A 17,066-nucleotide genomic window follows, 5' to 3' on the forward strand; every position below is an offset into this window, starting at 1 on the left:
CCTACTTTTGTTAATATTACGTTATGCCATTTGGCAACATTTGTTTTAAATCGGCCAAATACTTTAATTTCCTGAAAAAGTAGGATAATATTATTAGGAAAACACAAAAACATGAAAAGACCAGCAAAATATTTGGTTGTTCAGCTCAGATATGACCACTGGTTACACGACGGTGAACTAGAGGCGTAGCAAGTTTGATGATAGCAATTTAGTGACATGCAATAAAATAAAATAAAATAAAATGGAGTAAGATAAAGTATGGGGCCATTTCGCGAGATTGTTCTTCTAAACGCATGAGTCAGACTTCGCGGCTCTTCTAGTTACTATGCCCTCCCAAAGTATACAACAAGATCGTGGTTGATGTCAGATCTTGACCCCACAATATTAATTCATTTGCACCAATTCATATTTCAACTTTTACTCTTTATGCCACAGTTTTAGTCACTGTCTCACACTGTATAATCAAATGGATAATACTACGAAATACGAAATCTAGTAACAACTACAGAGTGTATCTCCATAATCTAGTCTTGGTATAGGCAGAAAATTTTACTGATTTTATTGTCACTTGAATTAGTAACATTACGTATTAAAATTGGACGTAGGTTCCAGAGTCGAAAAGTGAGAAATAATAAAGCGAAAAGTGCAGCGGCGCTATAAATACAAAAATGGTCACTTAATTTGCTTCGTCATCTAAACTATATATCCACAACACAAGAAGAGGAAGAGCACACACATACATTAGATATATATTGTTTTAAGGATCCATGAGCCGCAAAATGAACAGCCCAGCTCCATTTGTGTCCAAGACATATGATCTCTTGGAGGAGGAGGAAGAAAAGCGGCACAACTGCGGTGGAGAGAGCATAGTTTCGTGGAATGTGGAGGGGAATGGGTTTGTGGTTTGGTCTCCGGCCGAGTTTTCTGAGGTCATGTTGCCTAACTATTTCAAGCACAACAACTTCTCCAGCTTCATTCGACAGCTTAACACCTATGTCAGTCTTTCTCTATCTCTCGCACCCTTTTTTTTTTTTATCTTTCACATTAACTTACCAAATTCATGTTATGGAACTTGTTTGATTACATACTTTGTAATAGGATGAAACTATCAACATTACTGGTAAATGATTTTGAGTGGAGGAGGATTATGGATTGTCTGATTTAATTAGAGTCAAAATAGTGGCGCTACCGCCTTTTAATACTGTACTTAATTTGACTGACTTATTTGTCATGAATCATGATTAAGAGCTAAATTTAATTAATAAAGTACCAATGATAAATTAAATTATTCAATACTAATCTCGTTCTTATTTTTATAGTAGTAGTAGTATATTTTAAGTGTGTACCAGTCCGAGGCTTTTGAAAATTTAATTGTCTGTGATGATTAAGAAATGTGATGGGTATTTATGCATGTTACAAATGTTAGTGTACACCTAGTAATTAACACTTTCTAGATAATTCGTTTCTAGTCAATTTATGGTAGTTCAAATTTGCTATTTGATCTATATTTCTACTTCATACATGACACACAAGAAATATAGTACTCCATCTGTCTCAATAAATATGAAACATTCACTTTCGGCATGATATTTTATGTATTGTTGCTTTGTGAGTTAAAGAAGAAAGGGAAAAATAGAGATAATGTTATTTCTATTTTAGTAAATATTTCATTTTTAATGGGGCAATCCAAAAAGGAAAACGTTTAATTTTTAATGGGGCGGTGGGAGTAACATATAACTCAGCATGCATGGAAGTGATACTGACACAGATATATGATTGATGGGCATAGGGTTTCAAGAAGATAGCATCAAGACGATGGGAATTCCAGCATGAAAAATTCCAACGAGGAAAAAGGCAGCTTCTTCTTGAAATCTGCCGCAAGAAATGTGAGCCCACCGCCTTTCCTCCTTATCTCAAATCTCGGCACAGACACGACGAAAAAGATGTTGAAGCTCAGACTATGAGGGAGCTGAGGGAGGAGAACAACAACCTCAATAAGGAGAAACGAGAGTTGGAAATGCAGATAGCTCATTTCAAAGCACTCCAACTCAGGTTGCTGCAATGCCTTTCTCACCAACAACAAACTCAATCAGTTTGAAGCTTTACTCAGCTGTCAATCAGCTTGGACGTACAACAAACACAAAGCTTGTTCTGTTTTATGCAATCAACAATGTCATCTTCCGTTTTTCCAACTCATGCAATTATGTATTTTCAAAAGAAATTGCAAACAATGTGAACTCCTTACATTAGAGAGAGAGAGAGAGCTTTGTATGGCATGTGACAAATCAAGATTATGGCAGAGATTTTTGTACGAAATGGAAAATGATGCCCACATTTCCATGGATTTGACACATATATATTGCCCTTAAGATTGAAATGGCTTGAAATACCCCAGAAAGGCTATCTCTTTATAAGGTAATTGCAGGAGAGAACTGATTGCTTCACAATTTACATAAACAGCCAACATCAATCAATTATATCTCGACAAAACTGAGGCAGTAACCATTTTAATGTATATAAAGTACTTAATAGAGTAGGAAATAGTAAAAGAAACTACAGGTCCAGAACATGACCATTTCTTAAAACATCACACAAGTACCGCAGATTTAGATCAAGGACAATATATAAAGTCGATATGCAAATCGGCCAAGAATTTACTCAGACAGGGTACTCTTAAGTTCGCCATTACTGTGGAGCTCCAGCACGATATCACAGCCTCCGATTAGTTCTCCTTTATAATACAGCTGTGGAAAAGTTGGCCAGTTTGAGAATGTCTTCAATCCTTGCCTCACCTCCTCGTCAGTCAGAATGTCAAAAGAACCAAATTCCAGACCCGCTTCCTTCAAGGCATTAACAACCTTAGAGCTGAAACCACATTTGGGAGCATCTGGTGTGCCCTTCATGAAAAGCATCACAGGAGAAGAGCTTATCAACTGTTTCAAGCGATCCTCAAGAGTTGCACCAGATGCAATTCCTTTCTCAGCTAGAACCTTCTTGAGCTCTCCACTCTTTTGCATTTCCAGCACGATATCTGATCCACCGATAAGCTCTTCTTTTATGTAGAGCTGAGGATAGCTCGACCAATTTGAATACACCTTCAGCCCTTGACGAACTTCATCATCTGTAAGAATGTCAAAACTTGCAAATTTGACATTCTCCTGTCTGAGGATATCAACAACTTTGCGACTGAAACCACATCGTGGCTCATCAGGTGTTCCCTTCATAAACAACACAACAGGACTTGAATTAATGATGCCTTTCAAACGATCACTAGTAGCAGTATTCAAGCCTGAGGAACCAGAAATGCCTCCCTTCCCTCCATTTGGTTCTGCTTTTCCTGTAGCTGAATCAATTATTTCAATATCGTGATCTTTGAAAACCTGACCAAGTTCTCCATTTTCATGCATAGCAATTGCAATGTCAGAACCACCAAGCAGTTCTCCCTTGCAATAAAGCTGAGGATATGTCGGCCAGTTTGAAAATTTCTTCAATCCCTCACGAACTTCATTATCTGTTAAAATATCAAAGCTTCCAAATTCAACATTTTCTTTCTTCAAGATATCAACTAGTTTTTGACTAAATCCACACTTGGGGGACTCTGGATTCCCTTTCATGAAGAGCATGACTGGGTGAGAACTAATAAGCTGCTGGAGCCTCTTCTTCAGAGTTTCGTCCATACCAGGAGAAGGTTGTTTAATATGGTGTGATGCACCATTTTCTTTAGCAAGCTCCTGGACAGTTTCAAGTATAGTGGGCCCTGCAGCCATCCCAAGGCTAGCAGGAGCTGCAGAATCCCCAGGCCTAATAGATCCTGCAACTTTGGCAACCTTGTTGGCCAGACTAGATGGATCAGCACCTTCCAATGTATCAACCGCCTTGCCATCCTAAAAGAATCAAACATACTCCAAATAAGAAAGCTGACACAAGTAAAGGCAATTTTTTTCTCAATATCCCAAAAAACTGTAAGGTGTCGAAATTGTTAAGAATTTGTCATGATCCAGAAGCGCCCATAAACTAATGTTCTCACAATTTGCAAAGCTTTTGCTTTTTGAAATGCAAAAATTTCTTAAAACAGTTAATCTTGTCCCAGGGGAAGTCTTCTCACAAATTCAAGACACACAATTAGGATGTTTGAAAGGTTCAATTAAAGACCTTAACTATCTCGGTTAAATAAAGACAAATATAATGATATATGCATCACAGGTTTACAGTACCTTAAAAAATACAAAGAACGGTACAGCAGAAACTGAGTGCGCTTCAGAAATCTCAGGTTGTTCTTCAGCTTCCACCTATAACAAAAAAAAAAAAGAGCGTCAGGCATGAAATACTTGCAAGGCTTCGCAATAGTATCTTTGATACCAAATTTTACACAAGATATACACACCAAGGTGAAAAAGACGATGAATAAATAAGAGAACACATTATCATGAAAATTACATAATGACAGTGTCAGCCTTCTTTTCACCACTCCTACCAAGGCCATCTACACTGTATCTTCCAGTCTCTAATTCAAACGGTTCTTGTAACTAATAAATATGAGATCAGAATCCCTATTTCTAGGTTGAAGCCTGATCTAGCAACAAAGGCTCTGCTAAGCACTTCTTTTCAGCTTCAACTTTGGTGTGTTAGTCTTCAGACTACAGCAATAAATATGAACAATACTCTATCGAGACAAGGTTCAAAAGAAAGAAATCCTCCCATTAAAGCAAACAAGCAGCTCTAGACAACAGCCTTCTATCCTCAACCCACAATTTTAAAACCCTACCAATTCCTTGTTCCTTTTTAATCATCCAATTTCTTTCTCAAGTTGAATAAATTGTTTTCACATGAAATTGTAAACAAAAAGCATCAATAGTTCTTTCAAATGTATGCTGTTATCACTTAAAACATATAAACTGAATAAAAACTACAAAAGCTAAGTCCAATTTCTCCAAGCAGAGGTGATTTCTCTAGTGTTCCTCTATCTAGAAGATGAAACTCCAAAGCTACACACTCCACATACAACATAAAAAAGCAAAAGACAAAATTACATCTCACAGCAAAAAGTTCAGCAATATATCATCATACTTGTACATCGACGATAACCTAATTAAACGAAAGCAACAAAAGGAGTGCAGAATCACATGTAAGGGGAGGAGAAATTGAAGTATTAGATAGAGAAAAATGCATACTCTTAGGAAGCGAGCGAGAGGGAAATCGGTGGAGAGATGCGAGAAGACTTGATCCATGTGCTTGGATGCCTCGCACCACGACGCCCAGAAGTGAAGAACTGCGGGAGCGCCCTCAGCGACGATATTGTCGAGTTCGGTCTTCGATTTGACCTCCTTCACCGTTCCTCCGCCGGCCGCCGCCATGATATATGCTGCACAGACTTTCACCGGTGAAAAAAGACTGATTGATTCGATTTGTATTTCGCTCTTGCCCTCTCCTCTCCTCTCCTCGCACCTGCTATTTATATTTAATTAATTAAACATTATATTTATCCTATCGAATTACTACGTTTTTTTATTCATTATACTATTTTCTAAAACCCCTATTTTATTTCCAGATATAGTAAGAAACTAACTTCTGTTTTCCTTATTTAAAAATATGCAGTCTGGGTTACCAATCAACTATAAATACGTAAATTACAACTGCACAATTCGTGGCCATGATTTAATTATATAATTTATACTAGTATATTTCCCCATTTATATTGTTTTGACCTATAGACATCTCAAACTTTTGCAACAAAAAAATTTAGTGAGCAAGAGTTGTATGAGTTATAAATACAATAAATTACCATAGTACAATTCATGGCCACGAATTAACTACAATTTATACTTGTACATTTTCCCATTTATATTGCTTTGTGCCTATAGACATCTCAAACTTTTGCAACCAAAAATTTAGTGAGGAAGAGTGGTATGAGTTATAAATACAATAAATTATCAGTGCACAATTCGTAGCCATGAATTAATTTATAATTTATACTAGTAAATTTTCACATTTATATTGTTTTGTGCCTATATATCTCAAACTTTTGCAACAAGAGTGGTATCAGTTATAAATACAATAAATTACCATAGCACAATTCATGGCCATGAATTAATTATAATTTATAGTAGTACATTTTCCCATTTATATTGCTTTGTGCCTATACACGTCTCAAACTTTTGCAACCAAAAATTTAGCGAGCAAGAGTGGTATGAGTTAGAGTGATTTAAAAAATGGCTATTAATGAAATCAGAGCCATCATCTTAACTATTTTTTTGTAATTGTTAGAGCATTTTCAATAATATACACTAAATTTAAATTTATTTTAGTGTAAATGTTAGTAGGAATTTTACTTTGATCATTTGCATCAAAATTAAATTTAAAAGAATATTTTCTATTTACTCAATTTTTATATTTACAAAATCTAGAAAACCGATTTTGATTTTGTTTTGGTGTAAACCCAAATACGAGTGTATCTTATTCGGAAACCCAAAACGGGATAATTTTTTGCAATACCATTGAAGCTATTTTCTTATGCTATTTTACATTAATTTGCGCTAAATATTCATTGTAAAATGCATCAACATAGATAATGTAATGCTACTTGATCAATATATAGGGTTACTTATATGTTCATTCTACGTTAAAATGCATCAACATAGATAAAGGCATTTGTGAAGCTAAAGCGGAATATAATAATAATAATAATCAAATAATTTCAGTAGATGTAGAAATTTGGTTTAGATTTGGATAAAATTCAATGTTTTGTCAATACTCCGAATTTGAAAAAAATTGGGAGTTTGGATATTCTGATAATTGTTGATAATTTTGGGAATTTTGATGGTTTGAGAAACAATAACTTGGATCCATGAAACCAAATTTATCAAAACAAGAACGAAAAGAAAGTTACTTTGTTTGTGAGGAGTTTTGCATGCTTAGTGGGATATATAGAGAAAAGATGAAGCACAATAAAAAAGTAGCAAATAATAATAAAAAAAAAATTAATCATAAATAAAATGAACTAGTTCACGTGAATTTTTCACAAGAAGAGCTCACATGAATGTTTGAAAGAATAATTCACATGAGTATTGAAATGATATTAAAGACAAATATAATAATAATTAAATAAATTAAATTAATAACTAAAAGTAATAAAAATAATATAAATTCACAATGTTCAAAATATTCAAAAATGTGATTAGCTTTACGTACAATTCTAAAACATGTACATAAATAAAGTAGTGATTAATTAATAATTAATAGTAGATACAAAAAACAAAAATAATACTACATTGAGCCAATAGAAAATGGAACGTGTCCTTTGCCCTCCACTTTATGTTGGGTCGGCTGATAAGACCCCAATTTACTTTATTTTTATTTCTTTCTATTTTGTCTTATGTGTTTGCAGTGGCGGACGCAGAAATAAATTTTAGTAGGGGCTTTACTAAAAAATTTTATTGTTAACAAAATATACATATTTCCTCTGTTTGTGAAATATTGCTCATTTTTGTCATTTTGGTCCGTCTTTGTTGTACATTTTTTTTATGGAGTCCACTTTCATCTAAATCATTATGCACATTCTATCGTAAAACTAATATATAAATGTGGGATCCATATTCCATTAACTTTTTCAACTCACTTTTCTTCGTATTTCTTAAAATCCGCGCTTAGATGTGGACAACATTTTACAGATGGATGAAGTATATATATAAAATATACTTCATCCATCCTAAAAAAAAAAGATTAGTTTTACTATTTCGGGTCATCCCGAAAATTAGAGTATTAATATGAAAGTTTCTACTACGACTAATAATGTGCAATCCACTAATACTATTTCTACTGTCTTTTTTCTCTCTCTTGCTTTTTTTTTCATCACTCTTATTTTACTAATTGTATATTAAAACTCTTGTCATTTACAAATTTATATATTATTTTAGAACAAAAGAAATATATGGAGTAATAATTATTATAAAAAATGCATACATAAATTTTACATAAAACTAATCCAACACAAATTTAACTATTTTGGGAAACCCTTTTCAGTTTTCAATAGTCATTTGAATAAAAAACGGTAGTGTCAATTTAGGATACAATTTTACAAGTGTTACTATTGAATGGATGATAACTTTAAATTTAGTGGCACTTTTTAAATTACTCCTATTTTAAATCTAAAAATATGCCACAGCCACGTATTTAATGAATAAGTAGGCAATTGATATTTTCAACTCTATTATTATTATATTCATTTTAAGTTTAACAGTTTATTCTCTTCTTCCCAATTCTACCGAGCGGCCATTAATGAAATGTAGGTAGTTTTCTCTGTAAATTTAATTTTCAGCCCCTCCTTTTCAATAAATCTTCAACCATTAGACTTCAAAGACATCAATTTAGTGAGGGCTGAAGATACTTTTAAAAAAAATTGAAATTTTTTACAATAGAAATATATTAAAAAGAAAATTTTGGGAAGGGCTTAAGCCCCTCCCCTCTTGAACGTGTGTCCGCCAATGTGTGTTTGCCCTCATCTAAGTCACCGATGAAGGTGGTTTAAGGGTGCGCATCATTCCTAGCCAATTTTTATTGATACTAGAAAATTTCACTTAGACATAGGTGAAATATATTTGAAGTAAATACACGAATTTCCATTCTCATCCACTAAAGTTGTAACAGTATGATCACAAAAGATAAAGTTGATTGCGACTTAATTATTTTGGAGAAGACAGAGCAAATAAAGTTGGTGGTTGAACTAGACGGCGTTGGCCCAATTGGCGGCGCTGCCGATACGAGGGATGCTGGGAATTCTAGTGTATGGATCCACTTTGAATATAACTCTGCCATCATCCTCCCTCATAAACCCTCTCACTTTATTTAGAGGGTGATCAAAACTCATCAGACCACTCCTATTTATGAATATGCACCCTGCAATTAATAGTTAACACACACATTAACATAACATTGGTCTCTAAATAAAGAAAAAAGACAACACTTCTAGTTCTAGTTTCGAGCTCACCGGGAGGAAAGGGTGTGTAGTGTTTGTCACAAGCTGCGGATATGACATTTGGATCGTCGCTGCACACCACAGATCCGTCTCCGGCTGTTCCCCAGTATAGTTGAACACTGCCATCGCGATCCTAGACAACAAATTTAAATAGACGGTTACACGTCAAGTTAGGAATAAAATTTCAATGGTCCAGACTTTGCAATTATGATTGGTTGGACACATTATGCGACAATATGTCTGGACCACTAAAATGTTACTCGAATTTAGTGAGATAGGATGAGGATGAGGATGGAAGTACCCTTGCTAGAAAAAGGGTTGGGGCTTTGGAATCGAAGAGTATGAAAGCAAATTTCCCTTGGAGCTCCTTGACGACTTGGTCGGGAGGGTAGGGTGCGCGATCACGTAGAACTTTGTAGGCCTCGACTATGATCATGGCTTCCGTGGCCTGCCTTGACAGCCCGTAGTGTCGTCTCATCTCGCAAGTGTTGTGCAATGCCCCCGAGAACATGCAAAAGATGTCATCTATCACTACAACAGACCTGATCAAGTTGCCAAATTAAAAAAAAAAAACAAATATCTCACATCAGTGTAAAGAGAGAACTGTAAGTAGTATATAAGTGAGATGGAGTATGTTACCTTGGAATTGCTGGATTTTCACCTTGATGGGACAAAGCGAGGAAGTTATCGCTGGAGAGGTGGTAAAAGGTGCTGTCGGATCTCCATGATCGGAAGATTTCTATGATTTCATCCGATCTGTTCCCTCCACCAACTGGAAGGCTAAGCTCTTTGGGTGGCTTGGAAACTGATTTCTCAAAAACTGCCAACATTCTGAGATGGTCAAAGCCTGAATCAAGATCAAGATGATGATGGCTTTATCCAAATAGATGGAAAGGGCTGACAGAAGGATACAGTGTGTGTAGGTGGCAGCCTCTGCTTATCTGTATAGTATGTACGTGTGATAAGATGAGGAAAAACTGGTGCATGAGCAAAATGAGTGTAGCTTATGAGACTCTGCAACTGCTTATGCTTACGCTCTTCAAGGAATATGGACTCTTCTGCGTCACTACCGCATGCAAACTTATAATTATTCAAATCATGACGCCTATCCACAATCCATACAACATAACCATATATATGAATACCACTCAGATTAATTTTTCAAAACTTACCAAGACCATCTAAAATCACACACCAAAATGTATTACATATAAGACGTAGACATGAGCATTCATGTTTTCGAAAAAAACATCATAAAAAGCAAACATAATTTAAAAATTATGCTTTTCTATAGCAAATTTAATTAATAATTATAGTTATGGTGTATTTATTAGTAGAGATGGCCAGATGGGCTTAGGCCAGATAATATCGAGTCAGACCCCCCAAAAATATAATCGAAACAATCAAATAATAAGAAACAAAAATTTTACTAGAGTGTGACATAAAAAAATAATAATAATACTCCCTCCGTCCCCAAAATTGGTCCCGTTTCACCTTTTACCATTTTTAATTTTAATAGTGTACCGCATATTCCACTAACTCATTCCTACGCACATTTTATTATAAAACTAAAATGAGCAAAAATGAGGATGGACAATCACTAGGCTCTAATACAAACCCTTTCTCAAAAACAGGATTACAAGGAATCACTTATACATCAACAAACCTTGGTTAGCTGTCAAAGTATATAGAGATATGATCAACATTATCTAACATTTGACGGTGATCACACAAGTCCCAAATCCAGGTTTTGCTAGTCATATAAAAAAGATTCAAGTATGCTGCAACTTAATATAGATATAACTACCATCACAGATTTTGGGAACCCTCGGATTTGTCTGTTCCCATGGGCTCTGCTGCTGCTGCTGCCGGTACTTCTTGTCCAACCCCTGCTCCCGTGTTTTGGCTAGGGCTGGAATCAGCATTGTTAGCCCCTTGAGGTTGAGACTCACTGCCTTGGAATGGACCTGGAGAGGCTAGCTCAGGAGTGGCTGGTTTTGCTGGCGTAGGGATTGGCTTCGTCATTATTGGCCGGCAAAACCTGTGAGAATATTGGGTCTTATTAGATACACAATTGAGAAGATGAAGGGAAAATCCAAAGTCTTGCTGTTTGTAGGCAAAAAATGTACATTGCTACTATGAACATGCATGCATGTATTGGACTAGAAAAGGCAAATGCAATAACAACTAAGTTTGAACTGGTAGGAATGAAAAGGATGGAGTTCTACTTTAAGGAAATGTATAGTACCTATCAAGGGCTTCACACTTTTTAATAATGTCTTGTACTTTCTCTCTCAAGCAAGCTTCAGCTTCCACACATTCATTCAAAACCTGGCAGTTGAAAACAATTAGCGGGATTTCTGTCATATAGCGCGTGTGAGCACTTACGACAAAGAATATATACCTTTTGCTTCTCTGCCACATCAATATGATCAAACATGGTATCAGTGGACATTGCTGCATCTTTGTAATAATTGATGAAATTAACGGCTTGGCAAATCATTCGGTCAATCCCATATCCCCTCTCTGTGTGCTCCTTGTAGCGCTCCTCTAGAGCATCACCTTGCTGCAAGGTTTTGGAGTGCTAGTTAACAAACCGTCTGGTAAAGTAGGAAGCAAAAAAAGCAAACATGACATAACGAGTTTCTGTTTTTACCTGCTTGAGCTCCTCCAGCATGGCAGCATACACACATTTGGTTTCATCTTTACCGTCCCCATATAACCAGTCTTCTACCTCCTGAAGTCCGGTAATCAATTGCTCTCGCTCTGAATCCGTGACAACATAATAATACTTATCATCAAGCTGCAGAGACAAAAAAAAAACAACAGTTCAAATAAATAATTAAGGTGACTCGCAGTACAAGATCAGGGCCTTTTTACGTACTTTATTCCTCATATCATAAACATAAGACTCGACATCATTCTTCTTGTCTTTGGATTCCTTCATAGATCGATCCTGCAAAGCCATCTCCAACTCCTCCACAGCTTTTTGTACATCTGGAGCAGCAAGAGCTCCAAATACAACTTCTGACACAGGCACGGTTTTCTTGTTAACCTTCTTCTTCGGAGCATCCACCTGATGAGCATTAAATGAATGCATTAATACAGTGACTTTCCGTGATATTACTAGTAGTCCAAGACAAACACAAACACCAAAAGGAAAGGCATACACGATAAGGAAATGAACAAGGAGCACTCAAAACACAACCCCTGCAATATTGAAATAATGTTATATGTAAAGTAACTCAACTCAAATGCAAATCTACTAGTTTGGAAGCCTAGAAAAGAGTTAATATTATATACCGAAGAGGAGTATAATAATAACTGGAGTTGCATGTCGAGAGAACATGAGAAAAAACAGTAAGGTTACATATGAAATAGTAAACAGATAAGTGACACCAAGAGAAAGAACCAGAAACGGGCATTCCAAAGTCATTGGTGGGGAAATACTCTACACTCTACAGAAATAGAGAAGTAAATTTATAGGAACATATTCATAAATTATTTAAACAATTATAGTATTTCGATATAAGCATGCAAATTACCTCGACATCAGTTTCCATCTGAACGGGATTATCTCCCGAATCCGGAATGCCATTATCAGCAGCAGGAGCTCCAGTTTCTGAATCCTGCATATTTACATCAGCAGTACTTGGGGGAACAGGGTCAGCAAGAAGCTCATTAGTCTCCATCTTAGCTGGCTCTTCGTCAGACTCTTTAACAACTGCAACATCTACTTCTTCTTCATCTTCTTCAAGCAGCTGTTTAAAGAGCGACCATCATGTATTTGGGGAAAGTCAATTTTCACAATAATAATGTAAATCACACATAAAAGGAACAACGCATAGAGCTATATTAATAGATGTCTCAGTGACCTCCTGCCAATAGTTATAGCACCCAATGACAATTTCCTTGATTACCAAAAGAACTAACACTAGCAATTTCTCCTTCCCTTCAACTCTATGTTTATCCCCATAATGATAGTCATTATCTTATACTGATAAGTATATAAGCTAGGGGCTCCTAACTTAAATATAAGATCCACCATACGAGATAAAGGGCTGACTCCCAGTATATGTCGTTCCACACTTTCATGTAGTTACAATAGGCATGAGATTCGTATCAATCCTTTTTCCCCTTTAGAACCAAACTGAACCAAACGTCCACAGACAGCTCAGACCAGGTGGAAAACCAAATACAAGACCCTCTCCATCCATTTGTTGCCCTTTGGGCCCACATCTTTGGTGGCACGGCTGGCACCCCATGGTCACACTGGGTAAACCCTTGTCTAGGCCGTCCAGATCCCGTTCCGTCGTTCACACACCAAATTGATAAGCATATAAGTTAGGGAGTTCTAATTTAAACATGTGGAATAACACAATTTTACACTACTGACAACATGCATCATTCATGGGAAAAACAGATAAAAGTTATGACATCCGACGTATTCCTACACATTAAGTCATTATTAAGTACGATATACATAACTGCAATCCAAGTATCCAACAATCTGCTAAGGCAATAATTTATTATTCATCACCAAGATAGTAAACTATAACTAGAACACGGGCGAAGAAAAGTAAGACTTTCCATTACCAAAGTTGTCCAATAATAAAAATTAGCATCAAAGGAAAAAATAATGAGAAGCCTTAAACTCGGCAGATAGGATGAGAGATAAAATTCATCATGAGAGCCAAGAGCTTACAGTTGCAGATTCAACAGACACAATACCATGAAGATTAAGACACACTGTGACTTCCAATTTTGCCTTCTGACCATTTGTGGACTGGAAAGGTCCAATCTGCAGTCAATGTGCCAATACAAAGGAAAATAGAAGCTGAGTAAGTGGTGGGGCTACAATCTACAGACTGTCGATTGTTGGATTAAAACAAATTTGCAAACCAAACTTACCGTATAACGGCTGATCTTTGCAGGAGCTTGCAATTCACTGACATCAGCATATTGAACATCTAATGCGAAGGTCTCAGACATATAGAACGTCAAAGCTTTCATGCTAGGTATTGGGCTTCCCTTCGGGAATACAACAGTGGTCTGCAGATTATCACCACCTGCTCTGTTTTGCGTATCGCCATCAGGAGTTTTCCATGTCAGAGAAATGGGGAACGGGAAGCTCTCGTTAACCTGCACAAGTAAAGGAAGGGTATATATATTTCAGCATTTATGTCACAGATTTTGAACAACGGATTACATGAACGTAGAAGTCCAACAAGAAGGTATAAGTATAACTGTGAACACGTTAGAAGACAAAGCCAAGATAGGAATGAAAATGCACCTGGAATTCCCTAACTTTAAATGAAGGACTAAGAATAGTACACTGTAAAGCACAGCCTAGGGCAACACATGCTTTTGCATTCATTGTCCGACTAGGCTCCATCCCGAAGAAATCAGTCAAGATCTTAACCATGGCAGGGACTTGGGACCTTGAGCCTACTATTTCAAATGAGTGTATATTCTGAATTGTCAGTCCAGCATCTGCTAGAGCCTTTTCCAGAGGCTTCTTCACAGGCTCCAGAATTGAGGTGCAAACTTGTTCAAACTCCTCTCTCTTGATATAGCCTATTTCAACTTCAGGATTATTAGCACTGAGCATTTTCTTCAGTATTTCACGGAGACTTTTACAAGCCGCTGCACTCTGATAAACATCAATCATATATTCATCCTTGAATTTTGCAGCAAAATATTGGTAAAGAGCTTGATCAAAATCTCTTCCACCCAGGGAACGATCGAAAGTGTGAGCCAAAATTTTGAGCTGACCTTTCTTGAATGCAGCAATACATACTTGCAAACTCGTTTGCCCCGCGTGAATAAAAGCGACATTTATTAGTTCATTTTCTGGTAGATCAGTTTTCCAGAAGCCATAGGCCAAGGCAGTAGCATCGGTCTCATGCATAAGACGGAGCGGGTTTAAACCAGCAATTGTCACAGCCCTCCTCTGGATATCAGTAAAATAAACAGGAATTCCAATGCAACAATCTACAAGTGGTGCAGTTAACTTCTTTTCTCCAATTCTCTTCAAATTGGAAAACTGTATTCCCAATAGCTGAGCAGGTGTATACGACTTACATTCTCCCAAATGCCAAGCATGTACTAAGGGATAGCCATCAGGGCCTTCCGTGACCGAGAAAGGCACTGACTCTAGATCACGCTGCAGGTGTGGATCAGAAAAATGGCGTCCAATCAGGCTCTTTATATGAGATATTGCATTTGTTTGGTTTGAATCCTTCAAAAATGATGCGGTTGCTACTGGCCCTACAAGAGGAGTTTCCTGGTTTGATTCATGATTAGGCACTACGCGAATACCTCCTTGCCTTGCAACGGTAACAACACAGTTCTGATTTCCAAATTCAAAACCACCAACAATCATGTTTGATTGGCTTGCAGCAATTCCAACCAAAACAAGCGGCAACTGGCAGCAATTAAAAGGAATCAAACTAAAGAAATCTGCTTCACTAAAACGAAAATAGAGAAATCAACTAACCAAAACAAAATGGAGAGACACAAAACGATATCAGCTAATCAAAATTAAAAGAAATCTGTAGGAAACGAAAGGAATGAAAGAAGATTATGACAAATTAATTCATCAATCGCACGAATTCGACGACACATACACAACCCTGTAAAACTTTGTGGTCGATATATACGTTTTAATTATCTCTCGCTCGTATTTTCTTGAGTTTATTTGTATTTACTTGTACTCCCTTCCCTTCGTCCCGCTTAAAATAAAATATTTGAAAATTGGCGCAGATTTATTTTGTAAGTTAATGAATAAAAAAGTAGAGATATAGTTGTTTTCATTTTAGGAAACATTTCATTTTTTTTATGGGACAATCAGAAAACAAAAACATTTCATTTTTAATGGAATAGGGGGACTATTGATTACAATTAATAATTTTAAAAATATAATTTGTAAATATTTAAAATCAAATAGTAGAATTCAATTATCCAAAACTACATTCGAAAAAATTGAAATTGAAACTTTACTAATCCACCTCAACCAAAAAACTGAAACTGAATTAAATACCAAAAATTCAAAATTCATTTCCTAGAACTTACGTACCAATGCACTAACCAACATACCCTAATAATTCCAATCATCGTAAAAATTCAAATACTAATAACAACCACTAATACCAATCAATTCAACATAAATATTAAATCATCATTACCAACAACAAAATATTCAGGATATCCACGATAACTATCTATCTATAATAACTACTATATAAAAAGGCGAATTTTTAGAGGTTTTGAAAAACCATTTTATGCCAGACATGCATAAACAAAAACTATTAAAAAATTTAGGTGTGGAAACTTTTAACGTGTGGCAGTAGTTACAATGATTATTTTTCATTGATTATTTTTAATTTATTTCATTTAGTAGTAACACAATATTCTTTTGGGAAACAACATTGATAATTACTACACCATATTACTTATTTGTAGTAAAATCATGAGAATCATTAATGAATATTCAACTTTAGATAATTCAAATATATGGCTAAATAACTTAAATGTTGGTCCACGAGGGTGAAACAATGTAATTTTCCAATAGTGACACTGTAACCCCATAAAAATAAATTAGACCGAAATTTGTATTCCGACAAGAAAATCGTCAAATTATGATTTATTTAACGATTCCTAGCCAATCATTTGTACACGTTGATGAATAAGGGCCCCTCACATTCCGGTCCGACAATATTATGAGGGGTGTTAAATCAGGGTACGCAGTGACTCATTAAGGGGAGGAGGGCCTAACCCACTGCCTATCAGAAGCTCACCTCCCAAAGCCTCACACTTGTGCCTAAAAAGTGTTGCAACTACACGACAGGGATTTGATCCTTGATAATGTGTTATTATACGCTCTTAAGTGCTAGTAAGAAAGTAAATAAGAAGATGTCTTTATTTGTAATGTGCGTCAGATGGCAAGCTAACTACGTCTATGTCCCATGAAGAAAACGTAAATATTTTCTCGATCTCTCCTTCGTGTTATTTCTCCGCCTTTTATTATTGATTTTCACTTAAGTTATTTCACACAGTTAATCCTCCTTCGTGTTATTTCTCAACCTATTGTTCT

General features: G+C 36.0%; 4 protein-coding genes across 6 annotated transcripts; 1 reads left to right on the forward strand and 3 right to left on the reverse strand.

Moving 5' to 3' along the window:
- Window positions 1-716: 716 nt before the first annotated feature.
- On the forward strand, window positions 717-2,375 carry LOC125214701 (heat stress transcription factor A-7a-like). Its single transcript, XM_048115830.2, has 2 exons — window positions 717-995; window positions 1,790-2,375. The coding sequence occupies exons 1-2, from the start codon at window positions 768-770 to the stop codon at window positions 2,096-2,098; spliced, it is 537 nt and encodes a 178-aa protein (XP_047971787.1). The 5' UTR covers window positions 717-767; the 3' UTR covers window positions 2,099-2,375.
- Window positions 2,376-2,447: 72 nt separating this feature from the next.
- GRXS17 (thioredoxin family protein) lies at window positions 2,448-5,444 on the reverse strand. Its single transcript, XM_048115829.2, has 3 exons — window positions 5,172-5,444; window positions 4,215-4,289; window positions 2,448-3,884 (listed from the first exon to the last, which is right to left on the reverse strand). Exons 1-3 carry the CDS (start codon window positions 5,352-5,354, stop codon window positions 2,655-2,657), a joined length of 1,488 nt encoding a protein of 495 aa, XP_047971786.1. The 5' UTR covers window positions 5,355-5,444; the 3' UTR covers window positions 2,448-2,654.
- A 3,147-nt stretch (window positions 5,445-8,591) lies between these two features.
- Window positions 8,592-9,845, reverse strand: LOC125215632 (stem-specific protein TSJT1-like). The gene is made up of 4 exons (XM_048117104.2): window positions 9,611-9,845; window positions 9,273-9,513; window positions 8,984-9,104; window positions 8,592-8,892 (listed from the first exon to the last, which is right to left on the reverse strand). Exons 1-4 carry the CDS (start codon window positions 9,799-9,801, stop codon window positions 8,720-8,722), a joined length of 726 nt encoding a protein of 241 aa, XP_047973061.1. The 5' UTR covers window positions 9,802-9,845; the 3' UTR covers window positions 8,592-8,719.
- LOC125215804 (heat shock 70 kDa protein 15-like) lies at window positions 9,785-15,633 on the reverse strand. 3 transcript variants are annotated; one of them, XM_089069410.1, is made up of 10 exons: window positions 14,265-15,633; window positions 13,883-14,113; window positions 13,677-13,772; window positions 12,517-12,732; window positions 11,856-12,047; window positions 11,628-11,774; window positions 11,376-11,537; window positions 11,220-11,302; window positions 10,779-11,012; window positions 9,785-9,912 (listed from the first exon to the last, which is right to left on the reverse strand). In XM_089069410.1, exons 1-9 carry the CDS (start codon window positions 15,354-15,356, stop codon window positions 10,781-10,783), a joined length of 2,451 nt encoding a protein of 816 aa, XP_088925536.1. In that variant the 5' UTR covers window positions 15,357-15,633; the 3' UTR covers window positions 9,785-9,912; window positions 10,779-10,780. The 3 variants fall into 3 exon arrangements, with proteins under 3 accessions (XP_088925536.1, XP_047973316.1, XP_088925535.1); XM_048117359.2 differs by lacking the exon at window positions 9,785-9,912 and having other exon boundaries at window positions 10,575-11,012; window positions 14,265-15,398; window positions 15,471-15,633; XM_089069409.1 differs by lacking the exon at window positions 9,785-9,912 and having other exon boundaries at window positions 10,575-11,012.
- Window positions 15,634-17,066: the final 1,433 nt, after the last annotated feature.

This window comes from Salvia hispanica, chromosome 3, assembly GCF_029641045.1.
Source record: "Salvia hispanica isolate PSC_SH4W2 chromosome 3, Shi_PSC_v1, whole genome shotgun sequence".
In the NCBI taxonomy this organism is placed as follows: Eukaryota; Viridiplantae; Streptophyta; class Magnoliopsida; order Lamiales; family Lamiaceae; genus Salvia; species Salvia hispanica.